Source organism: Podarcis liolepis (assembly GCF_965112155.1).
Source record: "Podarcis liolepis genome assembly, chromosome: 15".
Taxonomy (NCBI): domain Eukaryota; kingdom Metazoa; phylum Chordata; class Lepidosauria; order Squamata; family Lacertidae; genus Podarcis; species Podarcis liolepis.
The window spans coordinates 2644863-2671056 of record NC_139566.1 but is presented as its reverse complement, the minus strand read 5'-3'; the positions used below and the strand labels follow the sequence as shown (position 1 = coordinate 2671056).

The 26194-nt window shown below is 49.5% G+C and overlaps 1 protein-coding gene across 1 annotated transcript; it reads right to left on the bottom strand.

Annotated features, from left to right (window-relative positions):
- Positions 1-5677: 5677 nt before the first annotated feature.
- Positions 5678-25537, bottom strand: S100A10 (S100 calcium binding protein A10). The gene is made up of 3 exons (XM_083477465.1): positions 25383-25537; positions 8075-8237; positions 5678-6303 (listed from the first exon to the last, which is right to left on the bottom strand). Exons 2-3 carry the CDS (start codon positions 8204-8206, stop codon positions 6136-6138), a joined length of 300 nt encoding a protein of 99 aa, XP_083333591.1. The 5' UTR covers positions 8207-8237; positions 25383-25537; the 3' UTR covers positions 5678-6135.
- Positions 25538-26194: the final 657 nt, after the last annotated feature.

Sequence of the window (26194 nt, the reverse complement as noted above, 5' to 3'; positions counted from 1 at the left end):
ATCCTGTTCTGAGAGAAAACGGCTCCTTCCCCCTTGGGCTGACTGCCGGAATTGGATAGTGCAAAGCCGCCGCAATGAGATGTTTTAAAAAAATATATTTTATGAAAATTCTAGCTGAGTCCTTGCTACTGCTTTTTGGTCACCTGTTCTCTGGGTGAGTTCACACAGCCGACACTGAAAACTCATGGAATCCCACATCCCTGCCCCCATGTGATCCTGGGAACTGTAGCTTTCTCTCATTTGTAGATAAGGAGGAACGTGGCCATGAGCTGGTGCGCACCTTGCAGCCCTAAGTCTTATTTTCCAAGCTGTGGTTGCGTTGCTTGCTTAAAGAACCATGTGTTGAGTTGGAAGGCAAGGGTCGTCTCCGTAATAAAATAAGAATAAAAATGATTTACAAAAAGAAAAGTTATCTATTGCCTCATCTCTGGAGAGGCCCATATACCCAGAATTCTGCAGGCGAGGCAAACCCACTTCCTGCGCAACCGTGAGCTAAGCAGTTGTGAGCAAACGAGCGAAAACAAGAAACCCCACACAACAACTGCTGTTGCTGCTGCTGGTGCTGTGGCAGGAATTCATCCCCATCACCCTGGCAACGTCAAATATTTTTGGCAAAACACACACCCGGGACAGGAACCGTGGTGGGTGACTCACAGCCGCCGTAGTGTGGAGTTTGTGTGTTTGTGGTTAAAGTCTGATAGTGAGCAGCGGGCAGGGAGCTGTTTCTCATTCAACAGAGAAGCTCGCTTGTGCCAGGCCTACGAAGGGCAGACTGACTTTTCGTCTTCCACAGAGAAGATCCCAGTTAACACGGGAAATCTGAAGACGACGGGCTGAACTTGTGGCTGCTCAGATTGTTAAACCGCTCTGGGGAATGTTCAGAGACCCCTCTATTCCCCTTGCAGAGCTACAGTTCCCAGAGGGGCCTGAGAATCAGGGTACTCTGGGAATTGTAGCTCTGCAAGGGCTGCAGTTCAGAGCCGCCTAACAACAACTCTGAAACTACAGTTCCCCCCCCTCCATCCTTCATTGCTGGGGTTGGACTAAAGGTAAAGGGTAAAGAACCACTGACAGTTAAGTCCAGTTGCTGATGACTCTGGGGTTGTGGCACTCATCTCGCTTTACTGGCCAAGGGAGCCAGCGTACAGCTTCCAGGTCATGTGGCCAGCAGGACTAAGCCGCTTCTGGCGAACCAGAGCAGCACACGGAAACGCTGTTTACCTTCCCGCCGGAGCGGTACCTATTTATCTACTTGCACTGGTGTGCTTTTGAACTGCTAGGCTGGCAGGAGCTGGGACTGAGCAACGGGCTCTCACCCTGTCGCAGGGATTCGAATCGCCGACCTTCTGATCGGCAAGCCCTAGGCTCTGTGGTTTAACCCACAGCGCCACCCACGTCCCTTCAAACAAAGTGACCCTCCAGCAAATCCTGCATCTGAGCAGAGTAATAATACTGGAACATCTGCTCGCCTTGCAAAACTGCATCCACACTCAATGACAATTCCTCCTTTCTCTTTGCCCAGCTGTGAATTCTTAGCATCCCATCTGCGCCAGTGGAATTCATTCCAGGGGGCTATTTCTGGACTGCTCCACCTCAACAAACCATGCACTGTCCTGCCTCAGTCATGCCTCCGGTATTTCTGTATCCCAGCCCAACCCCGGGGGGGGGGGTCATCCTGCTAGCCTCTCAATCGGGGTGTGCCATAGCTGTCAAGCGTCCCTTATTTGGCGGGACAGTCCCTTATCCCAGCGCCATGTCCCGCTGCTGTCCCTTATTGATGATGTCTCTAAAATAAGCTACTGAAGGTAATGGGGCCCTTTTTATGTCCAGCTGTCCTTTGTCAACCACAAATTGTTGCTGTTTTTTTGTGTTGAATATATGCTATATGGTAATTTATGGACCTAATAGGTATCTAGAGCCATTTGCACGCAACAAAATATGTATTTTATCAAAGTAATTGTTGATCCCTTATTTTGGCTGCTGATCCATTATTTTCGAGGCTGCTGGTCCCTTATTTTCAAATCTGTAAGTTGACAGCTATGGGGTGTGTGTGTGTGTGTGTGTGGACACACCAAGCAATCTTGAAGGTGTCCGAGTACAAATGCCACAAAACGTCTGTTCTGCACTGGGAAGAAAAAACAGATCATTTGGTGTGGAGGCACCTACCCTTTGGAACTCCCTGCCCATTGAAATTAGGCAGTGGCTGTTCTCTTCTCGGTGCCTGCCGATGAAGCAAGACTAGCTGTAAAAATCGGACGTGCCTTTCAATGTATGTGTTTTTATAAAGCATATTTCAGGGTGCTTTACCCATCAATATGTCTTCCCAAGGAACTCTGGGAGTTGTAGCTCTGCGAAGGGACACCCATAACAAACTACAGCTCCCAGAATTCTTTGCGGGGAGGCAATGACTGTTCGAAGCACTATGGTACTGCTTTAAATATATAGGGAGGATGAGGACTTAAAATGTTTAAATGGAGATGGATGCACTGATGGTCATTGTTATCAGTAAAGTTGACAGGTGTTTTCTTTCTCCTTCCCTTATTTTTAAATCGCTCTTAAAACATAAAGCGATCCCTGATAAAGATGAGCTTGGGAGTGGAAGTTGAGAGGTTGGGAGTGTTTTTGTTTTTCATATTTTGCCTCGGTTCCAGGAGCTTCCTTGATAAAATTCCTCTGAGCTGATTGTTTTGCGCTCGCTCGTGACACACATTCCTATGCCGAATGAACGAGGGGGATCTGGAAACGGTCTGTTTCCTGGAGATGAAAAGCTCTTCGGGATTGTGCAGCGTTCGGGGCCGTAATTACGCCAAGCTGCCTTGGCGACACATTAATCCGCAGAGGATTCCACCTTTGCCAGCTCTGGTAATGCCATCGCAGACTAAAAGCGAGAGAGGGGGTGATGCCCGTCAACAGTTGAGACAAAACGAAATCAGACTGAGGTGCCACACAACACGGTTAAACTATGGAACTCACTGCCACTGGAGTGGGGAGGTATACCATTTTTAAACAGCCACGGCTTCCCCCAGAAGATTTATGGGAACTGTAGTTTGCTAAGGATTATGAGAGTTGTTAGGAGACCCCTATTCCCCTCACGGAACTGCAATTACCAGAGTCCCCTGGGAAGAGAAATTGTTAATGCACGCTGGGAATTGTAGCTCTGGGACTCCCAGACTGAGAGGAGGATAGGGACTAGAAACTCTCGGCACCCTTAACAAATAAAAGCTCCCATAATGCTTTGGGGGAAGCCATGATTGCTCAGAGTGGGACCACCCATTTAGGATGGCATGAAGGATGTATCTACACCATACATTTAAAGCACATCAACTACCCACAAGCATTCTGGGAGCTGTCATTTGTCCCTCGCCGAGCTACAACTCCCAGCACCCTCAACAAAAGACAGTTCTCAGGATCCTTTGGGGAAAGCTATGAGCTTTAAACACACGGCTGAGAACGTCCCAAGTCCCCTCACCGTTTTGGGTGGGAGAAATCCACATCAGCTTTGTGGAGTAGTTCAACCCTTGGCTGGTGCATATTCAGGCCAGTTCACAGGGCACATAATACAGGAAGTGGTCCGTGTTGACAGATGTTAGAAAAACTATACCTGGTGAGGGACCGTGCCCAACTTGGGGGCTTTGAAGCATTTCTTTTCCTTTCCATCAGCAGCTTCCTACCATATATTTAAAGGTAAAGGTAAAGGGACCCCTGACCATTAGGTCCAGTCGTGGCCGACTCTGGTGTTGCGGCACTCATCTCGCTTTACTGGCCGAGGGAGCCGGCATACAGCTTCCGGGTCATGTGGCCAGCAGGACTAAGCCGCTTCTGGCAAACCAGAGCAGCGCACGGAAACGCCATTTACCTTCCCGCCGGAGTGGTACCTATTTATCTACTTGCACTTTGACGTGCTTTCGAACTGCTAGGTGGGCAGCAGGAGGGACCGAGCAACGGGAGCTCCCCCCCGTGGCAGGGATTTGAACTACCAACCTTCTGATCAGCAAGCCCTAGGCTTTGTGGTTTAACCCACAGTGCCACCCGCGTCCCTCTTACCTTATATTTACCCTGGATCAAAACAACCATTTGCATGTTTTCGTCTAGAGAAAAGGCAAGAAAGGCAAAGGGACATGGTAGAAGAAAGGAAGTTTATGTTTGGCATGGAGGACCCAACATCCGGGACATCGAACGTTGAGAGGTTCAGGGCAGGCCAAAGGAAGGATTTCTTCACATGCTGCATGTTATAACTGTGGAATTTGTACCATGGGATGAAGTGGACGGCTTCAATTCACAGAGGGCAAGGCTATCAAGGACTATTGGCCACCAATGGCTACATCTACAGTTTGCCCATGTGGAGACCACCTGGTGGAAACCCTCACACATACGGTTCTCAATTGTAAACTATATGCTGATCTCCGTCATCAAGCTCTAGATCAACTCTGTATCCCCAAATGGAAACCAGAGTCAGAGGTCATACATTTTCTATTTGTTGCTGTTTAGTCGTGTCCGCCTCTTCGTGACCCCCTGGACCAGAGCACGCCAGGCACTCCTGTCTTCCACTGCCTCCCACATTTTGGTCAAACTCATGCTGGTAGCTTCAAGAATACTGTCCCACCATCTCGTCCTCCGTCGTCCCCTTCTTGTGCCCTCCATCTTGCCCAACATCAGGGTCTTTTCCAGGGAGTCTTCTCTTCTCATGAGGTACCCCTGACCGTTAGGTCCAGTCACGAACAACTCTGGGGTTGCAGTGCTCATCTCGCTCTATAGGCCGAGGGAGCCGGTGTTTGTCCGCAGACAGTTTTTCTGGGTCATGTGGCCAGCATGACTAAGCCGCTTCTGGCGAACCAGAGCAGCGCACAGAAACGCCATTTACCTTCCCGCCGGAGTGGTACCTATTTATCTACTGCACTTTTGGGTGTGCTTTTGAACTGCTAGGTGGGCAGGAGTTGGGGCAGAGCAATGGGAGCTCACCCCGTCGCGGAGATTCGAACAGCCAACCTTCCGATCGGCAAGCCCAAGAGGCTCAGTGGTTTAGACCAGTGTTCCCCAACCTTGGGTCTCCAGCTGTTTTCGGACTGCAATTCCCATCATCCCTGACCACTGGTCTTGTTAGCAAGGGATGATGGGAGTTGTAGTCCAAAAACAGCTGGAGACCCAAGGTTGGGGAAGACTGGTTTAGACCACAGCGCCACCCCCGTCCCTAATGACCATACTAGCACTGCTCAATCTCTGGGGGATTCATGAAAAAGCTGTAGCTCCGTGATGGAGCCTCTGCTTTGCATGAAGAAGATCTCAGATTCAATCCTTGGAATCTGCTTGCAAGGCAGGGAAAGATCCCGTCTGAGAACATGGAGAGCTGCTACCAGTCGGTGGAGGCAGTGACTGGTAAATAACTGCCTTTAACAGATGCCTGACATTCATCAATGTGGGGGAAAGCACATATTTTCCAAGGGACCCTTCAACCGGAGGAATTCTAAAGGAACAAGCAAGAAACAAACACCTGGACTGCGCACCCGGATTCGAGTCCTGACATCCGTCAGCTGCGACCTGGGGTTGACGGAACCAGTTCTCCTCCCTTTCAAAAGCTAAATCCCTCCAGCTCCACCCTCGCCTCACCAAGATGGGACGAGCTTGAAAGAACACGTTGCTCTTAGGGTATTTATCTTTTCTCGAAAGACAAAAACAGGCCTTCTGGGTTTTAGAAAAATGTTTTATTTCACGGCCAAGGAGAGGGCACGGCTGAGGGAGGAACGAAAAGGGCTGACACATCCCTGGCAACAAAGCTATGGGATTTCACAGAAGGGGTGGACAGGGAGGTCTTTGTTAAGGACTGGATTACTCCGCACGTAAGGCTGTAAACTTTAAAGTGCATCCAAATCGCATTCCCCCGTCAAAGAAACTCCATCGCCCAGAATCCTTTGAGGGAAAGATGCTCTGCGTGTATCGATGGTACTTCAAAGGTACACAGCCGCAGTTGTGTTATTATTAAGATCGGAGGCACGACACGACCTTTTATTTTTAAGCAGGAACAGTCGGCTCTGGAAAGGTTAGGCAGGTAAGCTTTTCTGGGATTATCGGCACCGTGAGCCTGGCTGCGCCAAAGCGCGCCGCCAGTGCTCCGGGTGCGAGATCACGCACGCTATCCCGTCAATACTTCTTGACTCCCGTTGGCTTCATCTTCTTCACGTAATACTCGTTGCATCCATTGGTCAGCCCGGCAATGAGAGAGAGGTAGCCCTCAAAGTTGACTTTGCCATCCCGACACTCTTCTAGGTTTTTCATGATCCGGTCGATGGCCATCGGATCTTTCTGGTTCTGAGAGAAAAAGAGGGGGCAGGCAGGGAAAAACAACAACAGGCCATTATCATTAGGTAAAGGGACCCCTGACCGTTAGGTCCAGTCATGGCCAACTCTGGGGTTGCGGCGCTCATCTCGCTTTACTGGGAGCCAGCGTACAGCTTCAGGGTCATGTGGCCAGCAGGACTAAGCTGCTTTTGGTGAACCAGAGCAGCGCACAGAAACGCCATTTACATTCCCGCCAGAGCGGTACCTATTTATCTACTTGCACTTTGATGTGCTTTCGAACTGCTAGGTTGGTAGGAGCAGGGACCGAGCAACGGGAGCTCACCCCATCCCTGTCACAGGGATTCGAACTGCCAACCTTCTGATCGGCAAGCCCTAGGCTCTGTAGTTTAACCCACAGCGCCACCCGCATCCCTGCCATTATCTTTACTGTTACCTAAAGGGCCGTCCCGTGGAAGACGGAAGCAAGCTTTCTTCCTGCTGCTCCCGAGGGCAGGATCCGAACCAAGGGATTCAAATGACAAGGAAGGGGATTCTGAGTAAACGTTGAGTACACGAGGGTAAGAGCTGGCGGACAGTGGAAAGGACTCCCTCGGAAGGTGGCCTCCTCTTTTTCCTCGGAGGTTTCTAAACAGAGGTTGGGTGTCCATATTTCAAGGACTATTTTAGCTCCGATTCCTCCTTTTGTAGAAGGAGAAATTACAAAGAGGTAGCGGCCTTGGCCAGTTGCAGGATCACCTCCCACCAACCCCCGCTGCTGTGCACCAAATAAAAAAAAGTAAAGGTAAAGGACCCCTGGACGGTTGAGTCCAGTCAAAGGTGACTCTGGGGTTGCGTCGTTCATCTCGCTTTCAGGCTGCGGGAGCCAGCGTTTGTAGACAGCTTTCTGAGTCATGTGGCCAACAGGACTAAACTGCTTCTGGCGCTGTGACGGAAACTAGAGTGCACAGAAACTCTGCTTACCTTCCCTCCACCGGAGTGGTACCTCTTTATCTACTTGCACTTTGACGTGCTTTCAAACTTCTAGGTTGGCAGGAGCTGGGACAGAGCAATGGGAGCTCACCCCATCGCGGGGATTCAAACTGCCGACCTTCTGATCGGCACGCCCAAGAGGCTCAGTGGCTTAGACCACAGCACCACTCACTCCCTTTTCATGTCCCAAACAGCACAATTTAAAGCCAGTGCCCTCCAGAAATATTGGACTTCTGCTGTCATCAGCCTCCGTCGGTCAGGGATGATCAGAACAACATCCGGAATGAATTGGGCCCTGTGGTCTAAACCACAGAGCCTAGGGCTTGCCGATCAGAAGGTTGGCAGTTCGAATCCCCGTGACCGGGTGAGCTCCCGTTGCTCGGTCCCTGCTCCTGCCAACTTAGCAGTTCGAAAGAACACCGGAGCAAGTAGATAAATAGGTATCACTCCGGTGGGAAGGTAAACAGCGTTTCCGTGCGGTGCTCTGGTTTTGCCAGAAGTGGCTTAGTTATGCTGGCCACATGACCTGGAAAAACTGTCTGCGGATAAATGTCGGCTCCCTCAGCCTGTAAAGCTAGATGAGCGCCGCAACCCGCGACAGGACTTAACGGTCAGGAGTCCTTTACTTGTCTCTGTCTCTTTAACTGTCTCTGCCTCTGGCTGTGATTGGCTCTGGTTCCACCTATGTTTGGGTACCCCTGCCTTCCTACACCCTCCTCTGCAAACAATGACATCAACGTCATCATCTGCAGTCTAAAAAGTAATAATAATAATAATAATCCAATAACAATCTCGTTTCAGCCTTACTCACTTCCATATACCCAGGGACTTCCTTCTCCATCAACTGCCGAAGATCATCCTTCGTCAGATAGTTCTTGTCACCCGCAAATTTGTGGAAAGTGAACATGATGTTCTCCATGGCGTGTTCTAGCTGGGATGGCATCTTGGCGCTGGTTTCTGGGGCACGAGGAAGCCTGCGGAGAAACAGGCGAGAGAGAAGGAGATGTTGAGTTTTGCTGTCTTAAATTCCCCTGGTGGTTGATGGAAGAAGCGTAGGAAGTGAAGACTACTAGACTGGACCAATTCTCTGTTGCTGCATTGATGCTTAAAACAAAAAAAAGCAGGGAAAAGGAAAGGGAAGGAAGGAAGGAAATTCTAAGGCCAAGCGATCTCATACGGCCATGAACCCAAGGGCCACACTCCCTCCTGGGCAATGTTTCAGGGGCCACATGCCAGGTGGGTGGGACCAGCGGAGAAAATGGGCGGAGCACAAACACCCCCTTCTGTATCCTCCATCCAATATATGAAAAGGCATGATAAAAATTCGCAGATGCGCTCCAGTCTTGCAAAACCACACACAGAGTGGAGCCGGGAGAGTGTGCGGCATAAGGAGTTTCTTGAGGGCCAAACAGAGATGCTTGGAGGGCCACATTAGTCTCCCAAGCCTGTGGGTTCGCCACCTCTGATCCAAACTTCCAGAACTATGCGAAGCACATGCATTGAGCAAAACAGGCATGATTTCTTTCATTTGGTGGAATGTTTCGCAGTGTATTATTTTTAACTATTTTGCATAATTTGTACATTCATACCTCGGGTTACAGATGCTTCAGGTTGTGTTTTTTTGGGTTGCGGACTGCCAAAACCCAGAAGTACCGGAACAGGTTACTTCTGGGTTTCGGCAGTCGGTGCATGTGCAGAAGCGCCAAATCGCAACCCGCACGTACGCAGACGTGCGTTGCAAACGTGCATCCTGCACGGATCACGTTCACAACCCGAGCGTCCACTGTACTGGTTTTCCTCGGTCACGGGCAATGGGATGAGGAGCCAACACAGGACAACTGAGCTCATTCCTCAGCCACCGTTCCATCACCTCTTGGGCTTCAGAGCAGACTTAGCCGAGACACAAACATCTTGGCGGCACCAAGGCCTAGAAAGTTTGATTTTTTAAAAAGTGAGTGAAGATTCTCTGTAAGGTGCATCCTGTGTACCCTTCATAGGAGCCAACTCCCTGGGGCCCACGAAATTCCCCATGAAGGGGCTGGGCAACCACAAATTTTGGTGCCAGGGCCAGCCACACTGCATGGCACCTATGACTCCGGGCACCCACAGTTGTGGGGCCAAGTTGGCACTCCTGGTTCCCGTGGAGTACCAGCACAGCTGTGCTGCTCTTAAAATGGCCTTGGTGGTTCTGTTGAGTTTTTAAAAATTTAAATAGCGCATGTTCCTAGTCCTCATGGTCGGAAAGCAAAGCACAGCGAAAGAACAAGTATGGGTGTGAGGAACAGGGCCATGGAGTCTGGCTTCCTTTTGCTGGCCATACACTGGAAGACAGGACAAAATTCAACCGGTGCAGCTGTTCTTGGAAGGGCAATTGGTTTCAGTTACCTCTGCAGTCATCCCCCCCCCCAGATGAACAATAACCCCCATATTCTGTGCGTTCATGAAGAAAGGAATGTGTTTCTAGCAAGTGCAAAAACTGAGTTAGGCGGCAAAATGTACAGGCACTATTTTCTGCGGGTGCAAAACTGGCCTGTTTCCCCCAGTGTCTTATTTCACCCTGCCCTCCACTTAGCAAAAAATTCCTGCAGATGCCACAAAAAACGCCAAGCCTCTGGGATGTGTGTGTCGCAATGCTCAGGAGGTTGTCAGAGCATGTGCAAAGTGCACCCCGCCAACAAACACTGCGCAACTGGGATGGTGATAGCAGGTCCTGACCTCTTGGGAAATTCCTCCCTAAGGACAGAGAGGAGACCAAGCGCTAATCCTGACTGGCTGGTTCTCTGCGGCTCAGTGGAGTTCCTTCTCTTTCCTGCTCCCTTCACATTCCTTCCACTAAACGCTTTGTCTTTGATCCCTGGACCCTGCAGGCTGCCAAGAACATCTGGACTGGGGACAGACCATCTGGTTCCTATCTGGGGAGGGCTGTGCCTGGGGCAGGAGGCGTTGGCTGGCGTCCCGGCCAAAGAGTCTCTCCCACCCTTCCAACAGCCTTCCTCCTCCTCCTCCTCCTGGCTGGCACTACGAGGAAGAAACACAAGGAAGAAGCACACTCTGACCCAGATCAGCCTCCTGACTCAGCCTCTTAACCCTTCACCAGCAAAGACTTCCCTTAAGCATATGGCACAGTCCTCTCCAAACAAGAAGCAGCGCTTCAGGCTCCCACTGGGAGATTTGCACTTCCAGGAAACTGGGACAGCTGCCCTTTGTACAAGCATGCCAGCCGGCCAAACACCACCCTTCCCCCCCCCTTTTAAATTTAAATTTTATTAACATATAAAACATATACATTTACACAATACACGTACACAACACACTGCCTTATTTTCATAACATAAAACATACCTACATTACTCTATATAATACCTACCTATACTGTAAAGGTAAAGGGACCCCTGACCATTAGGTCCAGTCGTGACCGACTCTGGGGTTGCGGCGCTCATCTCGCTTTACTGGCTAAGGGAGCCGACGTACAGCTTCCGGACTAAGCCGCTTCTGGCGAACCAGAGCAGCGCACGGAAACACCATTTACCTTCCCACCAGAGCAGTACCTATTTATCTATTTGCACTTTGACGTGTTTTCGAACTGCTAGGTTGGCAGGAGCAGGGACTGAGCAATGGGAGCTCACCCCATTGCGGGGATTCGAACCGCCGACCTTCTGATTGGCAAGTCCTAGGCTATGTGGCTTAACCCAGAGTGCTACCCGTGTCCCTTTACTGTACATATCAGCAAACCTACACACCTACCCCACACGGACACCCACCAAGTGACTTGACTTCCAGCTGTTCTTGTTACGCTACTTTATTTTTCCAACGAGCTTAAACACATTTCATTATTTCTTTAATCTCTACTTCTGTCTTGACTTTACTCTCCTTTCACTCTAATCATTTTCTGGATTCACTCAGTATCTGTCAGAAATTCTACTTTTCCCACATAACTTTTGATGTATTCCTTAAAGATAGCCCACTCCTTATTCACTTTTTGTACCATATCTCCTCTTATCCTCCCTGTTAGTTCGGCAATATGGAAGTATTCCATCATTTTAGATAACCAGTCTGTTTTAGTTGGGACGCTGCTGCTTTTCCAATTTTTTAGCAATCAATAACCTTGCCGCCGTTCTTCTTGCTGACGGTTCTTTTTATTTCCTCTGACATGACACCTAAGAGAAAGGATTCTGGATTCCCCCCCCCCCCATGAAAATCTAAACATCTTTTTCAGTTTGTTATAGATATTTCCCCACAATCCCACTATCTCTTTGCACTCCCACCACATATGTAGAAAGGTTCCTGCCCCGTTGTTGCATCTCCAACAGACATCACTACAGTTTTTATACAAAACGCCACCCTTCCCAGTTCACAGGCAATTTCTCTTGACATTTATATTGAGATTTGGCAGCCAAGCAAAAATGGCATGCGCCAGAGTCAGAGAGATAGCTCAGTTGGTGAGAGAATGGTGCTGGTAATGCCAAGGTTGCAGGTTCCGTCTCCCTATGGGGCAGCTGAAGATTCCTGCTGTTGGGGGGTTGGGCTAGAGGATCTTCAGGGTTCCCTTTCAACTCTATGAGTCCATGATTCTAAGAGACCAGACCCGCTAAGAGATGACTACAAACTCAATTCCCGGCGCCAATTGCGGATGCACAGAAACACCAAACAATCTTGAAGAAAATACACAAGATGGAGAGCCAGCACAGATCATTTACAGATTTCTAAGCTAAGGAGGAAAACTGTCTGGGTATATAACACATGCTCATCATGGGTGGCAAGAGATTTGGCAGCGGGTGGAGAAGGGCGGTTGTCACAAAACAAACCCAACAAACAGGCAAAGCCCCTGAGAACTAACTCCTCTAAGTTGTCTGTTACCAGCCGTGACTTTTTCTACCGCCGCTAAATGGCCAGACCTGACTCCACTGTCCCTTTAAGGTGAAGTGGAAAAGGTACGGCCGATTCTGGACCAGTTCCAACCTGGCTGCTGTAACCAGGTGTGCAATTAGGATAATGAATTAATTCAACAATTAATACATTAATCCGCTGGCATTTTCAGCCGTGAATTACATCTTGGTCATGCCGGGGCGGTTCCCTCGCTGCGAGAAGTGAAGTTACAGGGAACCAGGCAGAGGGCCTTCTCAGTGGTGGCGCCCGCCCTGTGGAATGCCCTCCCACCAGATGTCAAGGGGATAAACAACTATCTGACGTTTAGAAGACATCTGAAGTTTTTAATGTTTGAAGTTTTATTCTGTTTTTAGTGTTCTGTTAGTAGCCGCCCAGAGTGGCTGGGGAAACCCTGCCAGATGGATGGGGCAGAAATAATAAAATTATTATTATTATTATTATTATTATTATTATTACAAGGAGAAGCTGGACAGCCCTGTGTTCTGGAAGCTCTGTTTCCAGGCTGCCTGCTTCAAATGAGTCGGGTTGGTCTAGCAGACCTTACATGACCCCCTCCAACCCTTACGAACTCTCAACTCCCCACCTTCATGTGGTGGCATCTTCCCCCTCTCTTGGGAGGTCAACAAAGAACCGTGTTGAGGATGCCCTAGCTGTCTGCTTTGAGCTGGGTGGGCTGTTCTGGGCGACCATACGGGGGCCACTTCAACTTTTACCAATGCCAAGCTCTCCAAAGTCATGTTGGCATCCTGTCTGAAGGCAGAGATGCCACCAGCTCCATCTGCTTCACCTGGAAACCGGACGCGGCGTAGAAAGACTCATGGCGCAATTGTCGAGTCTCTCCCCCCGAGATCCCACAACCCTTGAGGTTGCTCAAACTGCCTCAGTTTCCCCTCTCTTCCTCAGGTAAGGCCCCAGAGGTTTAATAATGGCAAGACAGGAACGGAGCCAAGTCAGTGCAAAGAGCAAGGTGGGACGAGAGAGGCAGAAGGAGTCCCGATACCCGAAGGGCGTGGCCCCCAGGTTGTCTTAAGGCCTAAGCTGTCTCCTCTTGGCTCCCGGCCCATTTGCCTGCTCATAACCTGCGGCTTCTTGCCTGACGCCTGGAGCCTTCTGGAAGGAATCCCACACCGCCAACGGGACATTGGTTCCCTTACGGTTGCAGTTCCTCCCCCCCCCCCCATGGTAAATCTTTATTGATTTAAAATACAAACGTACAACAAAGATAAGTATAGAAGAGTTAAAGACAGAAGAAGAAAACATCAAAACATAAAAGTAAGAAAAAAAGAACCAACAATTTATACAAAAACATATCCATCAAATAAAAAAAATTCTGCATAAAACTTCCAATCGTTCTCATTACAGTGGTACCTCAGGTTACATACGCTTCAGGTTACAGACTCCGCTAACCCAGAAATAGTGCTTCAGGTTAAGAACTTTGCTTCAGGATGAGAACAGAAATCGTGCTCTAACGGCGCAGCGGCAGCAGGAGGCCCCATTAGCTAAAGTGGTGCTTCAGGTTAAGAACAGTTTTAGGTTAAGAACGGACCTCTGGAACGAATTAAGTACTTAACCCGAGGTACCACTGTATACTGTTTCTATTGTCATGGTTTCGTCGCAGTTGCAATTCTAGTCGCTGCTGCAAACCGCAGGAGAGGGGAGAGCGCTCTTGTTTCAATCCTGCTTACTGGTTTCTCACAGGGATCTGGTCGGCCGCTGTGAGAACAGGATGCTGGACGGTCCCTTGGCCTGATCCTGCAGCTCTCTTCTGATGTTCTTACTTGGAGAGCCCAGGGATTGAATTTGTTGCATGCCAAGCCGACGCTCTTGCGCTGAGCTGGGAAAGCAAACGAAGGTGCTAGTCCTCAAGGGTTCTGAATGAAAGGCCAACTCAAATACTTTGTTAGAGTGTTGGAATCCTTCTTGCTAAGTAAAGTCGACACTGACTGGCAGCGGCTCTCCAAGGGCAGGGGAGAGTCCCAGCCCTACTTGGAGACGCCAGAGATTGAATTTGGTACCCTCTGCATGCAAAGCATGAGCTTTAAGGCTTAGATACGGCTTTCCCCACCCAAATAAGAAAGAAGGATTCCAGTCCTCATGGTTCCAAATGAAAGGGCTCTGAGACAGGGGACAATTGCCAACCCTTCATGCAGATGCTGGGGATCAAACCTGAGACCTTTGGCATGCAATAATAATAATAATAATACTAAATATTTAATTTATACCCCGCCCTTCCTGGTTCAAAAAACGGGCCCAGGGTGGCTAACAACAAATTTAAAACACTTTAAAACACTTAATTATAAAAGCAGCATAAAATACAGTATAAAAACATGAATAACAATAAAATATTCAGAATTCAATTTAGGAGAAATAAGCATTAGATCATCTCCAGGGCTAGCTGGCTGAATTGATCCTACTTGGGCCAGCGAGGAGGCCAGGGGAGAATTAGCTGTGGGGTCTCAGAGCGGGTGATCTTCGTAAAAGTGGAGGGGGAGGGAAGAGAAGGGAAATAAAAGACTGAATTCACTTTAAAGGTCAGGTGGAATAGCTCTGTCTTACAGGCCTGATGGAAGGAGGTTAAATCCTGCAGGGCCCTGGTCTCATTGGACAGAGCATTCCACCAGGTCGGGGCCACCACTGAGAAGGCCCTACTGGAGGATAGTCTGACTTCCTTAGTGCCCGGGACCTCTAAACTATGGTTATTCACGGACCTTAAGGTCCTCTGCGGGGCAGACCAGGAGAGGTGGTCCCGTAAATACGAGGGCCCTAAGCCCCAAAGGGCTTTAAAGGTCAAGACCAGCACCTTGGCAAAGGCTCTGCCCCAGAACTACGGCCTTCCCTCTAAAAAAGAATGCAAGCTTCTGGTCCTCATGGGGCTGGTTGAAGAGGAACACAGAAGGCTGCAGAAGACTCTTTCAAAGGGGAAGCGATTTTGCATAATCACAGAGGTTTCCTGTCATTGCCCGCTCCCTTCTGGGTGTTCCCCTTGGGTGGGTGTTGGCTGGAGGCTGCAGAGGAGAAGTTGTCTTAGGAGGGGGGCAGGAGGGGAGGGGGAGGACTCCTCATCCCTTGGCTGTTAACGCAATGACTAAACAGGGCTTAAGAGATCCTGGCAAGCTCCCCAGCTCTGTTGCTGCTGTCTCCGGAGTGGGACAGCTCTATCGGAGACCCAGGCGGATGGGCGAGGCCTGGACTTGGCTGGCATTTGCCAACAGACGGCCTCGTGGGTAATGACTCTGGGAGAAAGTATCTCCAACACTGGGCAAAAGAGACAGAGGACACGAACTCCCCTAGAACAAGATGCCGCAGAATTGTTTGTTGTTGTTGTTTAGTCGTTTAGTCGTGTCCGACTCTTTGTGACCCCCTGGACCAGAGCATGCCAGGCCCCCCTGTCTTCCACTGCCTCCCTCATGTTGGTCTCTTCGAGAACACTGTCCCACCATCTCATCCCCCGTCGCCCCCTTCTCCTTGTGCCCTCCATCTTCCCCAACATCAGGGTCTTTTCCAGGGAGTCTTCTCTTCTCATGAGGTGGCCAAAGTCTTGGAGCCTCAGCTTCAGGATCTGTCCTTCCAGCGAGCACTCAGGGCTGATTTCCTTCAGAATGGAGAGGTTGGATCTTCTTGCAGTCCATGGGACTCTCCAGAGTCTCCTCCAGCACCAGAATTCAAAAGCATCCATTCTTCGGCGATCAGCCTTCTTGATGGTCCAGCTCTCACAGAACAGAGGGAGAGAATTTAGGATGCCCTCTTTTGCAGGTTGCACCATCTTTTTGCGGACCGTAGTCTGGTGAGCAGCTGCTTTGCATACAAAATGTCCCAGGCATCTCCAGGCAGGGTTGGGAAAAACGCCCTACCCAAAACCCTGGAGAGCTGTTGCCAGTCAGTGTTCACAATATAGAACTAGATTGACTGCAAACTTGGCTGCAAGGCTGTCCTTCGCTGGCCTTTTCTCGGCCCGGAATCCATCTCACAAACGCCAAAATCTCAGTCCTGATGTTCTGCAGCTCTGAAATAGTCCCTTGGGGTCACTGCTGAGAGGTTTTCCAGGCTCCAGCTGCCCCAAGTGTGGAAATTGGAGGCCAATCTGGAGCCGGGAGCCTCGGCCATCGCACAGAGAGAGTGTAAAAGATTTATAAGCAGACGTCAGCCGGTGCCGAAACCCACAAACCCTTTTAACGGCTTCTCGGAAGCGTCTGTGCAATGCAGAGAACATATACTGTACCGGGAAGAATACAAACTGTTTCTCTTTCCCTCTCTCTTTAAAGACACCCACAAATACATATATTTTAACACCCCTGGACATACAATGAAGCTGAATGTTGCAAAATTCAGGACAGAAGAAAGAATGAATATAGAAAGAAAGATAGACCAATGTATCACGATGTCTGAAATGAAGATGTAACTTTGTAGAGGAGAACAGGGTCATGTCCTGGCAACTGGTACTGCTAATTAGGTGGGGTTGCTGTGTTTCAAAAAGTGAAAATAAGAACACAAAAGCTGTTGACCTTTTTTTTTTTGGAGGGCGTGGGGTGGCCAAAATTGCTGAGCTTACATTTTTGAGCTATTTTTAATGAAATTCGCCAAAATCTACTCTTCCGACGTGGGTTGCCGTAAGTCCAGATTTCCCCGGACATTTCAGTGATTTCCGCCCATAGTTTCCAGCAGGCATATCTCAGCTATGTCTGGGTAATTCCGGACATATCGCAACCCTAACTTAGGGGTCTAAAACTAGCACTCTTTTTATTTTACTTACCTTTTATTGCTGCAACTGTTGTTTTATAGTACAGTGGTACCTCAGGTTAAGTACTTAATTCGTTACGGAGGTCTGTTCTTAACCTGAAACTGTTCTTAACCTGAAGCACCACTTTAGCTAATGGGGCCTCCTGCTGCTGCTGCGCCGCCGGAGCCCGATTTCTGTTCTCATCCTGAAGCAAAGTTCTTAACCTGAAGCACTATTTCTGGGTTAGCGGAGTGTGTAACCTGAAGCGTATGTAACCTGAAGCGTATGTAACCTGAGGTACCACTGTACAGAGCAGAAGGGCAGTGGGAATAATAAGAGAAGTGATGTCTGGCTTCACGGTTTTTCCTACATCATGTCTTTTTTTACACAGCACAGGCACACACCATGATACATTGCCCGGCCCCAATGAGTGTGTGCATGTGCTGTGCAAAAGTCACGATGCAAGAAAAACCTTGAAGCCAGATGATGTCTCTTCTAGACAGCGCCATCCTTATTTCAGACACTGTGATATATCGGTATATCGCGATGTTTATCTGGCGATAGACAGTATCTTGATCTTGAAAACCGGATACCGCCTTGCCCTAAGCGTGTGGACCAGGAAAGAGGCGTGGCCTGGAAGGGGCGTGGCTTAGCGAGAGGCCACTCCCACAACATCCATTCAAAGCACATGGCTTCCTGCAAAGGATCCTGGGAATCTTAACTCTGTGGTGGGAAAAGCCACTTTGGGGGGAAGCCATGACCGTTAAAGGAGTAGACAAGTTCTTAGATTGTATGGTGTGGATGTGGGCAGAAAGGCCCAGAGGACTGCATCTGGTTCTGGGGCCTGAGGCTTCTCCCCGACTCTGCTCTAACCATTGCACGATACTGCCTTCCCTCTTGATACAGGGCGAAGAGAATGATGGTGCTCTGAGTCAAGGGTTAATCTCTTTGGTTAAGAGTGTGAGCAGCCTCACATTCTCCCCAAGTAACTCACAGATGGAATTCCATTCATGGTGAGTAAGTCTAGCAATGGGGACCTATGCTTCCGAAGGCATGCGCTCATGCGCCCACACAGTGCCAAACCCTGTTTATTTTAAGGGCTGTCCTTTGTTCAAAGAGCAATCCCTTTCTTACAGACTCCACCCAGAATTCTGCTCAGATCTCGACAGCCGGCCACAGATGCCCTTATTCCATGGTGAGCTTTCTCTCTCTGTGTGTGTGTTTGTGTATTTGCACATGCACAGACATGCACACACTTGCACAAACCACGGGCTTACCAGAGTCTTCTAGCACACCAGATCCACCAATATCAAAACAACTATTTCGACAAGCAATAGGATTTAGTTTTCTAGCACACTGGAAAACTGCTTCGGCAAGCAACAGAGCTTAGCAGCTTTAAATGGAAAGGTATTGGTGCAGATGTAAGAACATTGGAACAGCCTCCAGAATCAGGCCAATGGCCCACCAATGAGCCCAGGATCCTGTTCTCCCAATGGCCAACCGGAGGCGTCTTTTTGGAAAACTCCAAAGCACAAGAACACTTCTCCCTCAAGTGATGCTCAGAAGCATCGCTGCCTCCAGCCACGTAGGGCAGAGCCGAGCCACCAGGACTAGCAGCCATCGATAGCCCTCCCTTCCTCCAGGAATGGCTGTGTAATCCTCTTTCTAAGCCATCCAAGTGGGTGGACATCCCTGGCTCCTGTGGCAGGGAGTTCCACAGTTCAACTGTGTGCTGCGTGAAGAAGTCCTTCCGTTCGTCGGTCCCAAATCTCCCAACACTTGGCTTCGTTGGATGTCCAGTGCTATGAGGGAGAAAAACATGGATCTGCCTCCAAGCCATGAACCATTTTATAAACTTCTATCATGTGGCCTTTTACTATCTATCTATCTACCTACCTACCTACCTACCTACCTACCTATCATCTATCTATCAATCATCTACCTACCAATCATCTACAGTATCTATCTATCTATCAATAATCTATCTATCAATTATCTATCTATCTACCTACCTACCTATCATCTCTCTCTCTCTCTCTCTCTCTCTCTCTCTCTCATCTACCAATCATCTACCTACCTACCTACCTATCATCTATCAATCATCTATCTATCTATCTACCTACCTACCATCTACCTACCTACCTACCATCTATCAATCATCCATCTATCTATCTATCTATCTATCTATCTATCTATCTATCTATCTATCTACCTACCATCTACCTACCTACCTACCTATCATCTACCTACCTACCTACCTATCATCTATCAATCATCTACCTACCTACCTACCTACCTACCTATCATCTACCTACCTACATACCTATCATCTATCTATCAATTATCTATCTATCTATCTATCATCTATCTATCTATCTATCTATCTATCTATCTATCATCTATCTAATTTGCTACTGACTTTTGAGTGCTCTGGATGCTGGACTGATTGATCTGCCCACCCCTTCCTCCCAAGGGGGGCAAAGAGCAGCTAACTAGATCACTTACATAATAATTAATAAATAATAATAATAATAATAATAATAATAATAATAATAATAATAATTTATTTCTATCCCACCCATCTGGCTGGGTTTCCTCAGCCACTCTGGGCGGCTCCCAATAGAATATTAAAAACACAATAAATACATCAAACATTAAAAACTTCCCTGAACGGGGCTGCCTCCAGGTGTCATCTAAAAGTCAGATAGTTGCTTATTTCCTTGACATCTGCTGGGAGGGCGTTCCACGGGGCGGGTGCCACCACCGAGAAGGCCTTCTGCCTGGTTCCCTGTAATCTCACATCTTGCAGGGAGGGAACCTCCAGAAGGCCCTCAGAGCTGGACCTCGGTGTCCGGGCCGAACGATGAAACAACGTGGCGGATTTTGGTCCATTTTCATTGCAACGGATCTCCTCGGAGCAGGACTTTGTTGGGACACCCCCGCCCTTCTCTGACAGCTTGCCACTGTGGGCTGAGATTGGCACTCTTAATTCCATTTACGTATCTCTCCCCCAGGAGGCAGCTCAAAGCATTTTACAAGAAAGCAGGCGCATCGGTTAAAAAACAATTCCATGTAATTGTTTTTTTGTTTTTTAAAAAATGATGAGGCAATTATAAGCATAGAGACGGCTTAAAAACAACAACTCATACACAGAATCAATTCAGAATCTGGGACAGGTGCCAAACATCCTAAAAGGGGGCAAGACAAACTCGTGGAGGCTGTTCAACGGCTGCTAGCAGAAATGGCGCTGTCCCCCGTCGGAGGCAGTACGCTTTGCAACGCCAGTTGCTGCGAAATCAGAGAGGTTGCTGTGAGAACCGGGTCAGGCTTTAGATTTGGATCTAAAGCACATCCGAATCACGTTGGAGGCGCACGCCTTCCCCCAGAGAATTCTGGGAGCTGTGGTTTGTTTGTTTGGGTTCGAAACCCAACTTGGCCACATGACACTCCCTGGGCGTGACCCTGCGGGCCAGTCACTATCCCTCTGAGCCTATAGCCCTACGTCACAAGGTTGTTGTGGGGATCGAATGAGGAGATGGAGAAGCATGGAACCCTACTTTGAGCCCTTTGGAGGAAGAAAAACGGCGGGATGCAAACACAGAAAATAAATGGAATAAATAAGGAGGAAGCGTTCTTTCCTCGCATGTCATGTTCACAGCCAGAAGGCATTCTGAACTGGCTCAATTCTTCTTCTCCACTGGGGCAACCAGTTAATTTATTCAGGATGGATTTAAAGAGAGCAGAGTGCTGGCATCACTGGAGGAATGCGAGGAGAGGGCGGCTGGGGAATCCTTTCCGCCCCGAGGGCCAGATCCGTAGTCTGCCAGCCCTCCGAGGGCCAAGTGGGTGGGAGCAAGGAGGATGCTTCATCTAACTGTTGCAGCACCGTAGGATCAGTTCCATTGGTCCACCTACCTCCATAACGTCTACACTGACTGGCAGAGGCTCCCCAGGGTTTCTGGCCATGCACCTTCCCAGCGCGACCTGGAGAAGCCACTGGGGACTGAACCTGTGACCTTTTGCATGCAAAGCATATGCTCAAGCCGCTTGGCTATAGCACTTGAATGAAAAAAACTAAAGCAGGTTTCTAGTCCTCATGAATTAAAACCAGAGCGATTTAACAGCGAATCCCTTTCCACAGGGAACTAGAGCTCTGAGACAGTTTCCCAAGAGGTCTCAGCGCCCGTAACAAACCACAGCTCCCAAACTACAGTCACATGCCCCCCCCATAACCTAGAGAACTGTAGTTTGTGAAGGGCACTGCAAAGCATGTGGGTCAAACTACAGTTCCTGGGATTCCTGGCCATTAAAAGCGGCAGAAAATGCTTTAAATGTACAGTTTGTGGGCATGGCCTGTGACTGCGAGGAACTGAACCTCCAGGGACAGGGACAGTCTACCTCGGAGGCTCAGATGGGGGTGACAGGCGTAGCTGTATCACGATCTGCTTGGAGGAACCGAGGGAGGAGGAGGAGGAGGAGGAGGAGGAGGAGGAGGAGCTGGCCTTTGGTCTAATCCAGAACGGCTCCCTGCTTATCTTATTATGACCCAGCAAACAGCTTTGCCACCCTGGGAAAACAAATATCCTTTTGAGAAACTTCGGCACCCCACCCACCTCTCCCTCTCCCTCCCTCCAAATCTGGAAAGAGAAATTCTCTTCACCAGGAGACGGATCCAACTCTTGTGACACGGCCAGGGAGGGTCTCCCCTTGCCAACAAACATGTGGTCTGACGCTGCCGTAAGTAGGTCACAGAAACACACAAGGGGAACATCTTCTCCGACTGTGCTGTCTGGTTACAGTTCACTCCGGGTCCTTCCATTTCCTCACCCTGAACCCCCAACACCAGAGTCCCCTTCTGACAACTGCGCCCCACAATTTGCCCCCCAGAAACTGCAAGAGCGGCTTTAAAATGCTGCAGTGGCAGAGCCTTTCAGCAACACACAAATCCTTCGAACTTTTTGCTGGCTTCCTTTGAGATCTCGACAGGCTTGCAACCTTTGGTCACATTTTATGGAGTGACGGTTCTGTCTCTACGGTGACGCTTAGCCCCATGTTGGGCAAAAGGTCCCTGCATTGCAGAGGGTTGGACTAGATGACCCTCGCGGTTCCCACCAGGCTCTCCAGATGTTTCTATAGAACCTCCAGTTCCAGGGGCAGTCTATCTAGATTCCTAGGCTCCTCAGGGCTTTTGGCTGCTGCAAAAACAGGCTGCTGCATGAGATTGGTCCTCTTTGGCCTAATCCTGCTGCCAGACTCTGTGTGGCATCCCATACAGCAGAAACATCATTTTCCAAGACCACCATCGTCGCAAGCCCAGCAAATCCGAACCGTGAAATAACCCAAATCTTCCTTCTTTAGGCGAAGAAAACATCTCGCTTTTTTTCTTTTGTGATTTGGAGAGTCGTTCCCAAACCCATAGGCAACCGAACTTATTTTAACGTGCCTGTTTTGCATTTTGGGGGTTGTTTTTAAACATTTCAGTCTGTTGCCACAATTATCCTCTCTGTGTTTCCTATGCATTATCACATGAAACAACAAACCTTTTACCCAAACGCAAAACTGTTCATTGTTACTTTAAGAGGTCGAAACAGAGGGGAGCGGATGGGAAGAACAGAGAACTGAAATTCAGGGCTCTGTGGAAAGGGCTGTAGCTGAGCGGCCCCCCAAATCCAATCCCCAGCCCATCCTAGCAGGAAAGGAAGGAAGGAAGAAAATCCTCTATCCTTGTCCTGTCCTGTAACAGACCCTCCCTGTTATAAGGCTGCTCCTTGGGTAATCAGGCCGCATGCCACACCCTGGGGGGGGGGGGCAGCTGTAGTGTGAAACAGGGGAAAGCAAATAAGAGCCTTTCTCCCCATAGACTTGAAGCTACATCAAGGACTGCTGGCCAAGTTTCGAATGGATGGATACAAAGCACGACCCTCCAGACCAGGGGTCAGCAAACTTTTTCAGCAGGGGGCCGGTCCACTGTCCCTCAGACCATGTGGTGGGCTGGACTATATTTTTTGGGGGGGAAATTGAACGAATTCCTAAGCCCCACAAATAACCCAGAGATGCATTTTAAATAAAAGCACACATTCCACTCATGTAAAAACACGCTGATACCTGGACCGTCCGTGGACCCGGACTGAGAAGGCGATTGGGCTGGATCCAGCCCCCCCCCCGGGCCTTAGGTTGCCTACCCATGCTCCAGACTGGCACCCAGTGCCAATTCCCATCAGACACAACGGCCCACGGCCACTTACATACCATGCATTCTCCCCCCCCCTTAATTTATTCAATCATTTATCGATCATTAACAAAAGCCCAAGAAACTGCTCCAGGGAAAAACCCACCTCCAGATCACAATATTCCGCAAGAAAACACAACTATCGCAAAATTAAAACATCTCTTCTAAACCTGCAAAAGCGACTTGGGTTTGCTTTCATGGGAGCTGGTTATTTTCTGAAAGAGAGCAACCAGTTCTCCCAGAATTTATTTCTGAATTCGCTTGAAACGCTTCGCCTTAGATATTATTTTTGTCGTTGGAGACGGCTCCCCAAACTTCGTGGGGCCACTCTTTCCAAGACGGCAGCCACGCTCCTATCAATTTTTGAGCCGCACAGCATACATTTAAAGCACGTTCTCTCTCCCCAGCACCCCAGATAATCCTGGGAACCCTAGTCTGCCAAGGGTGCTGGGAACTGTAGCTCAGTGAGGGAGTAAAGTACAGTTTCCAGGATTCCTCCCCCTTTTTTTGGAGTTGTGTGTGTGTGTTTAAAAACACAGCAGGCAGGTGGGGTCGGTCTGACAACATCAATAGCTTTGGCTGTCTCTGGCCTAGGAACCAAGACTCACTCAGGGCAAGTTGGACCTTGACCTCACCTGGAGGGGCTGGGGCCGCTCTGGGTGTGGAATGCAGGTAACCTCATACAGATCCATCACACCTTTGGAAGCTTCTTATGCATGCTCCCGTAGCAAATGCAAGGGATTTCGGTCCCCAAAGGAACAGGCTACGCTAGATTGACAGTGGCGTGGTCTAGTCCCAGAGCTTTTTTAAAGAAGTAGTTAGGCCCTACTCAAGAGTAGACCCACTGGAATTAATGACCCTGAACTAGCCATGTCTATTAACGAGCCTACGATGAGCAGGACATGCATTTGGATCTATAACCCGTTCATTTCTTTCTCTCAGTGCAGAATAGTCACCCTCGGCTAAGGGTCCAGGACACCCCCCCAAAAGGTGTCCTTACTCAGTGGGAGAGCAGGTGCTTTGCATGCAGAAGGTGGCAGGTTCAAGCCCACCGTCTCCAGCTAAGGGTAGGGGAACGAGCCCCGTCTGAAACCTCAGAGGGTCGCTGCCAGTCAGTGTAGACAACACTGAACTGGATGGAACAGTCACCCGGCTTGGTCTAAAGCAGTTCCTCTATTCCTACATATTTCAGAAATGCACCCATTTCATGGATCTGAAGTTTCCCGCTCCCCACAACTAGGATTAGTCGGCCACATGGCTGGGTGGGGAACTCCAGACAAGTCCCTAGTTGGGAGCACACCCTATCCAATGATGGCAGGACACACCCAGCCCCATGTCCCCCCCCAAATTCTGCCTCTGGAACCCCCACGTCCTCTAGTTTTAGTTTTGGGGTGTTGATGGTCGGCTCCTCCACCCCTTCAAAGCACTAAACTTGGGGTTACCCCCTTCCGCAACCCCCTCCCCCTAAATAAAGTCTTCCTGGGGAACCCAACCTCCCCTAGTTCTAAATGGGGAGGGGGAAACGAATCATCCTTTTTGCTCAGGACAACCAGATTTTAAAATCCCCCTAAAATAAAAATAAATACGCCCTCCCCAGTTTTAGCGATCCTTTTCAGACCCAGAGGTTTTATATTATTATTTTTTTCTACTGCAAGCCCGTATGCAAGAATAAGGACGCGGGTTTTCAATCCACTTGGTCCGGTTCACGAGTAGACCCAGTGGAATCCAAGGGACCGAAGCCCACCTCCGCGCCCATTCGCGGTCATGAACCTGCCTCTATACTCCAAACCAGATTAATACAGGAAACACACGAGGACTCCCAAAATGAATTCTGAGCGGAGACTGATTGATTCAAGAGGAAAAAAACCCCTTGCCCCAAGACACCCAACCCACTTTCTCAAGAGGAGACCACCCCGCTCTCATTCCCCAGGGCGGACCACACCCTTTCCCCAGAACTGCAGGCTTTTCCACTGCAGAAAAAAACCAAACGTTCCCTTGCAAAAAATACCAAACTTATTTGGTTTCCAGTAAAACTGCACAGCAACCTCGGTCCACTTTTTCCCCTCCCTGGGGCGCAGAAATTTTTGGGTGGGGAGGAGGGTGCTCCATTTCAATGGGGAGAACCCCACTTTTCTGAATGTTTATTCCAGCCCCCCCCCCGCCGCCCCCCATTTCTATCCCCCTTTAGCAAGCGAGCGCGCAAGCCAGAGACGCGCGCGCGTCTTTTCCTGCGCCTCTCCGAAAAGTCCCCGTTACGCGCGGCTGCAACGCCCCAAAGAGACTCACCGCGGAGGAGCTGCCGAGAGCGCGAGAGGGAGCCTGGAGCGACGGCTGGCAGGAGGCAGAGTGAGGCCTCTCGGCCAACGCCTCCGCAACCCTCGCCAGGCTGGGCTGGGCTGGGCAAGAGGGGCGGAGACGGAGGCCGGCAGCTCCAGCCCCGCCGGGGGAGAGCCAGAGAGGACCGGCCTCTTGGAGAGGAGCCACGTGGGGTTACCAGGAGGAGCCCAGCGCGCCTCAGCCCCACCAGCGAAGGGGCTCCGTTTCACAGGATCCACTGGACATTTCTTGCTTTTTCTCCCTTTTCCGAAAGGGCTTTTCTGCCTCTCCAGAACAAACGCAAGGCAGACATTCGACAGGTGCAGAGAGAGAGCGAAAGAGAGAAACAGAGAGAGAGTGGAAGGATGCTGGACTATTTGGGCCACTGGCTAACTACAGGGCTCTTCTGATATTCTGGTGGAACCTCCAGATCTAGGGGCAGTCTATCAAGAGTTATAGATTCCTTGGGGCATTTGGCCACTGTGATAATTAATAGGGTGGTGTGGGCCTTTGGCCTGATCCAACTCGGATCTGCTAGTGATCTTCTGTCCTCTGGCTACCCTCCAAATGGAGGAATTGCATTTCTTTACCCTGAACTTTAGGGACACAGGTGGCGCTATGGGCTAAACCACAGAGCCTAGGACTTGCCAATCAGAAGGTCGGCAGTTCAAATCCCCGAGATTTGCTCAGTCCCTGCTCCTGCCAACCTAGCAGTTTGAAAGCACGTCAAAGTGCAAGTAGATAAATAGGTACTGTTCCAGCGGGAGCAATAGGTACCCGCT

What these genes read in the sequence shown, in the direction of transcription:
- S100A10 (XM_083477465.1), bottom strand. Translation starts at nt 8,206, where the DNA reads ATGCCATCCCAGCTAGAACACGCCATGGAGAACATCATGTTCACTTTC. An exon ending in AAGTCCCTGGGTATATGGAA is followed by an intron (nt 6,304 to 8,074) that starts GTGAGTAAGGCT and finishes TTTTTCTCTCAG; the next exon opens with AACCAGAAAGATCCGATGGC.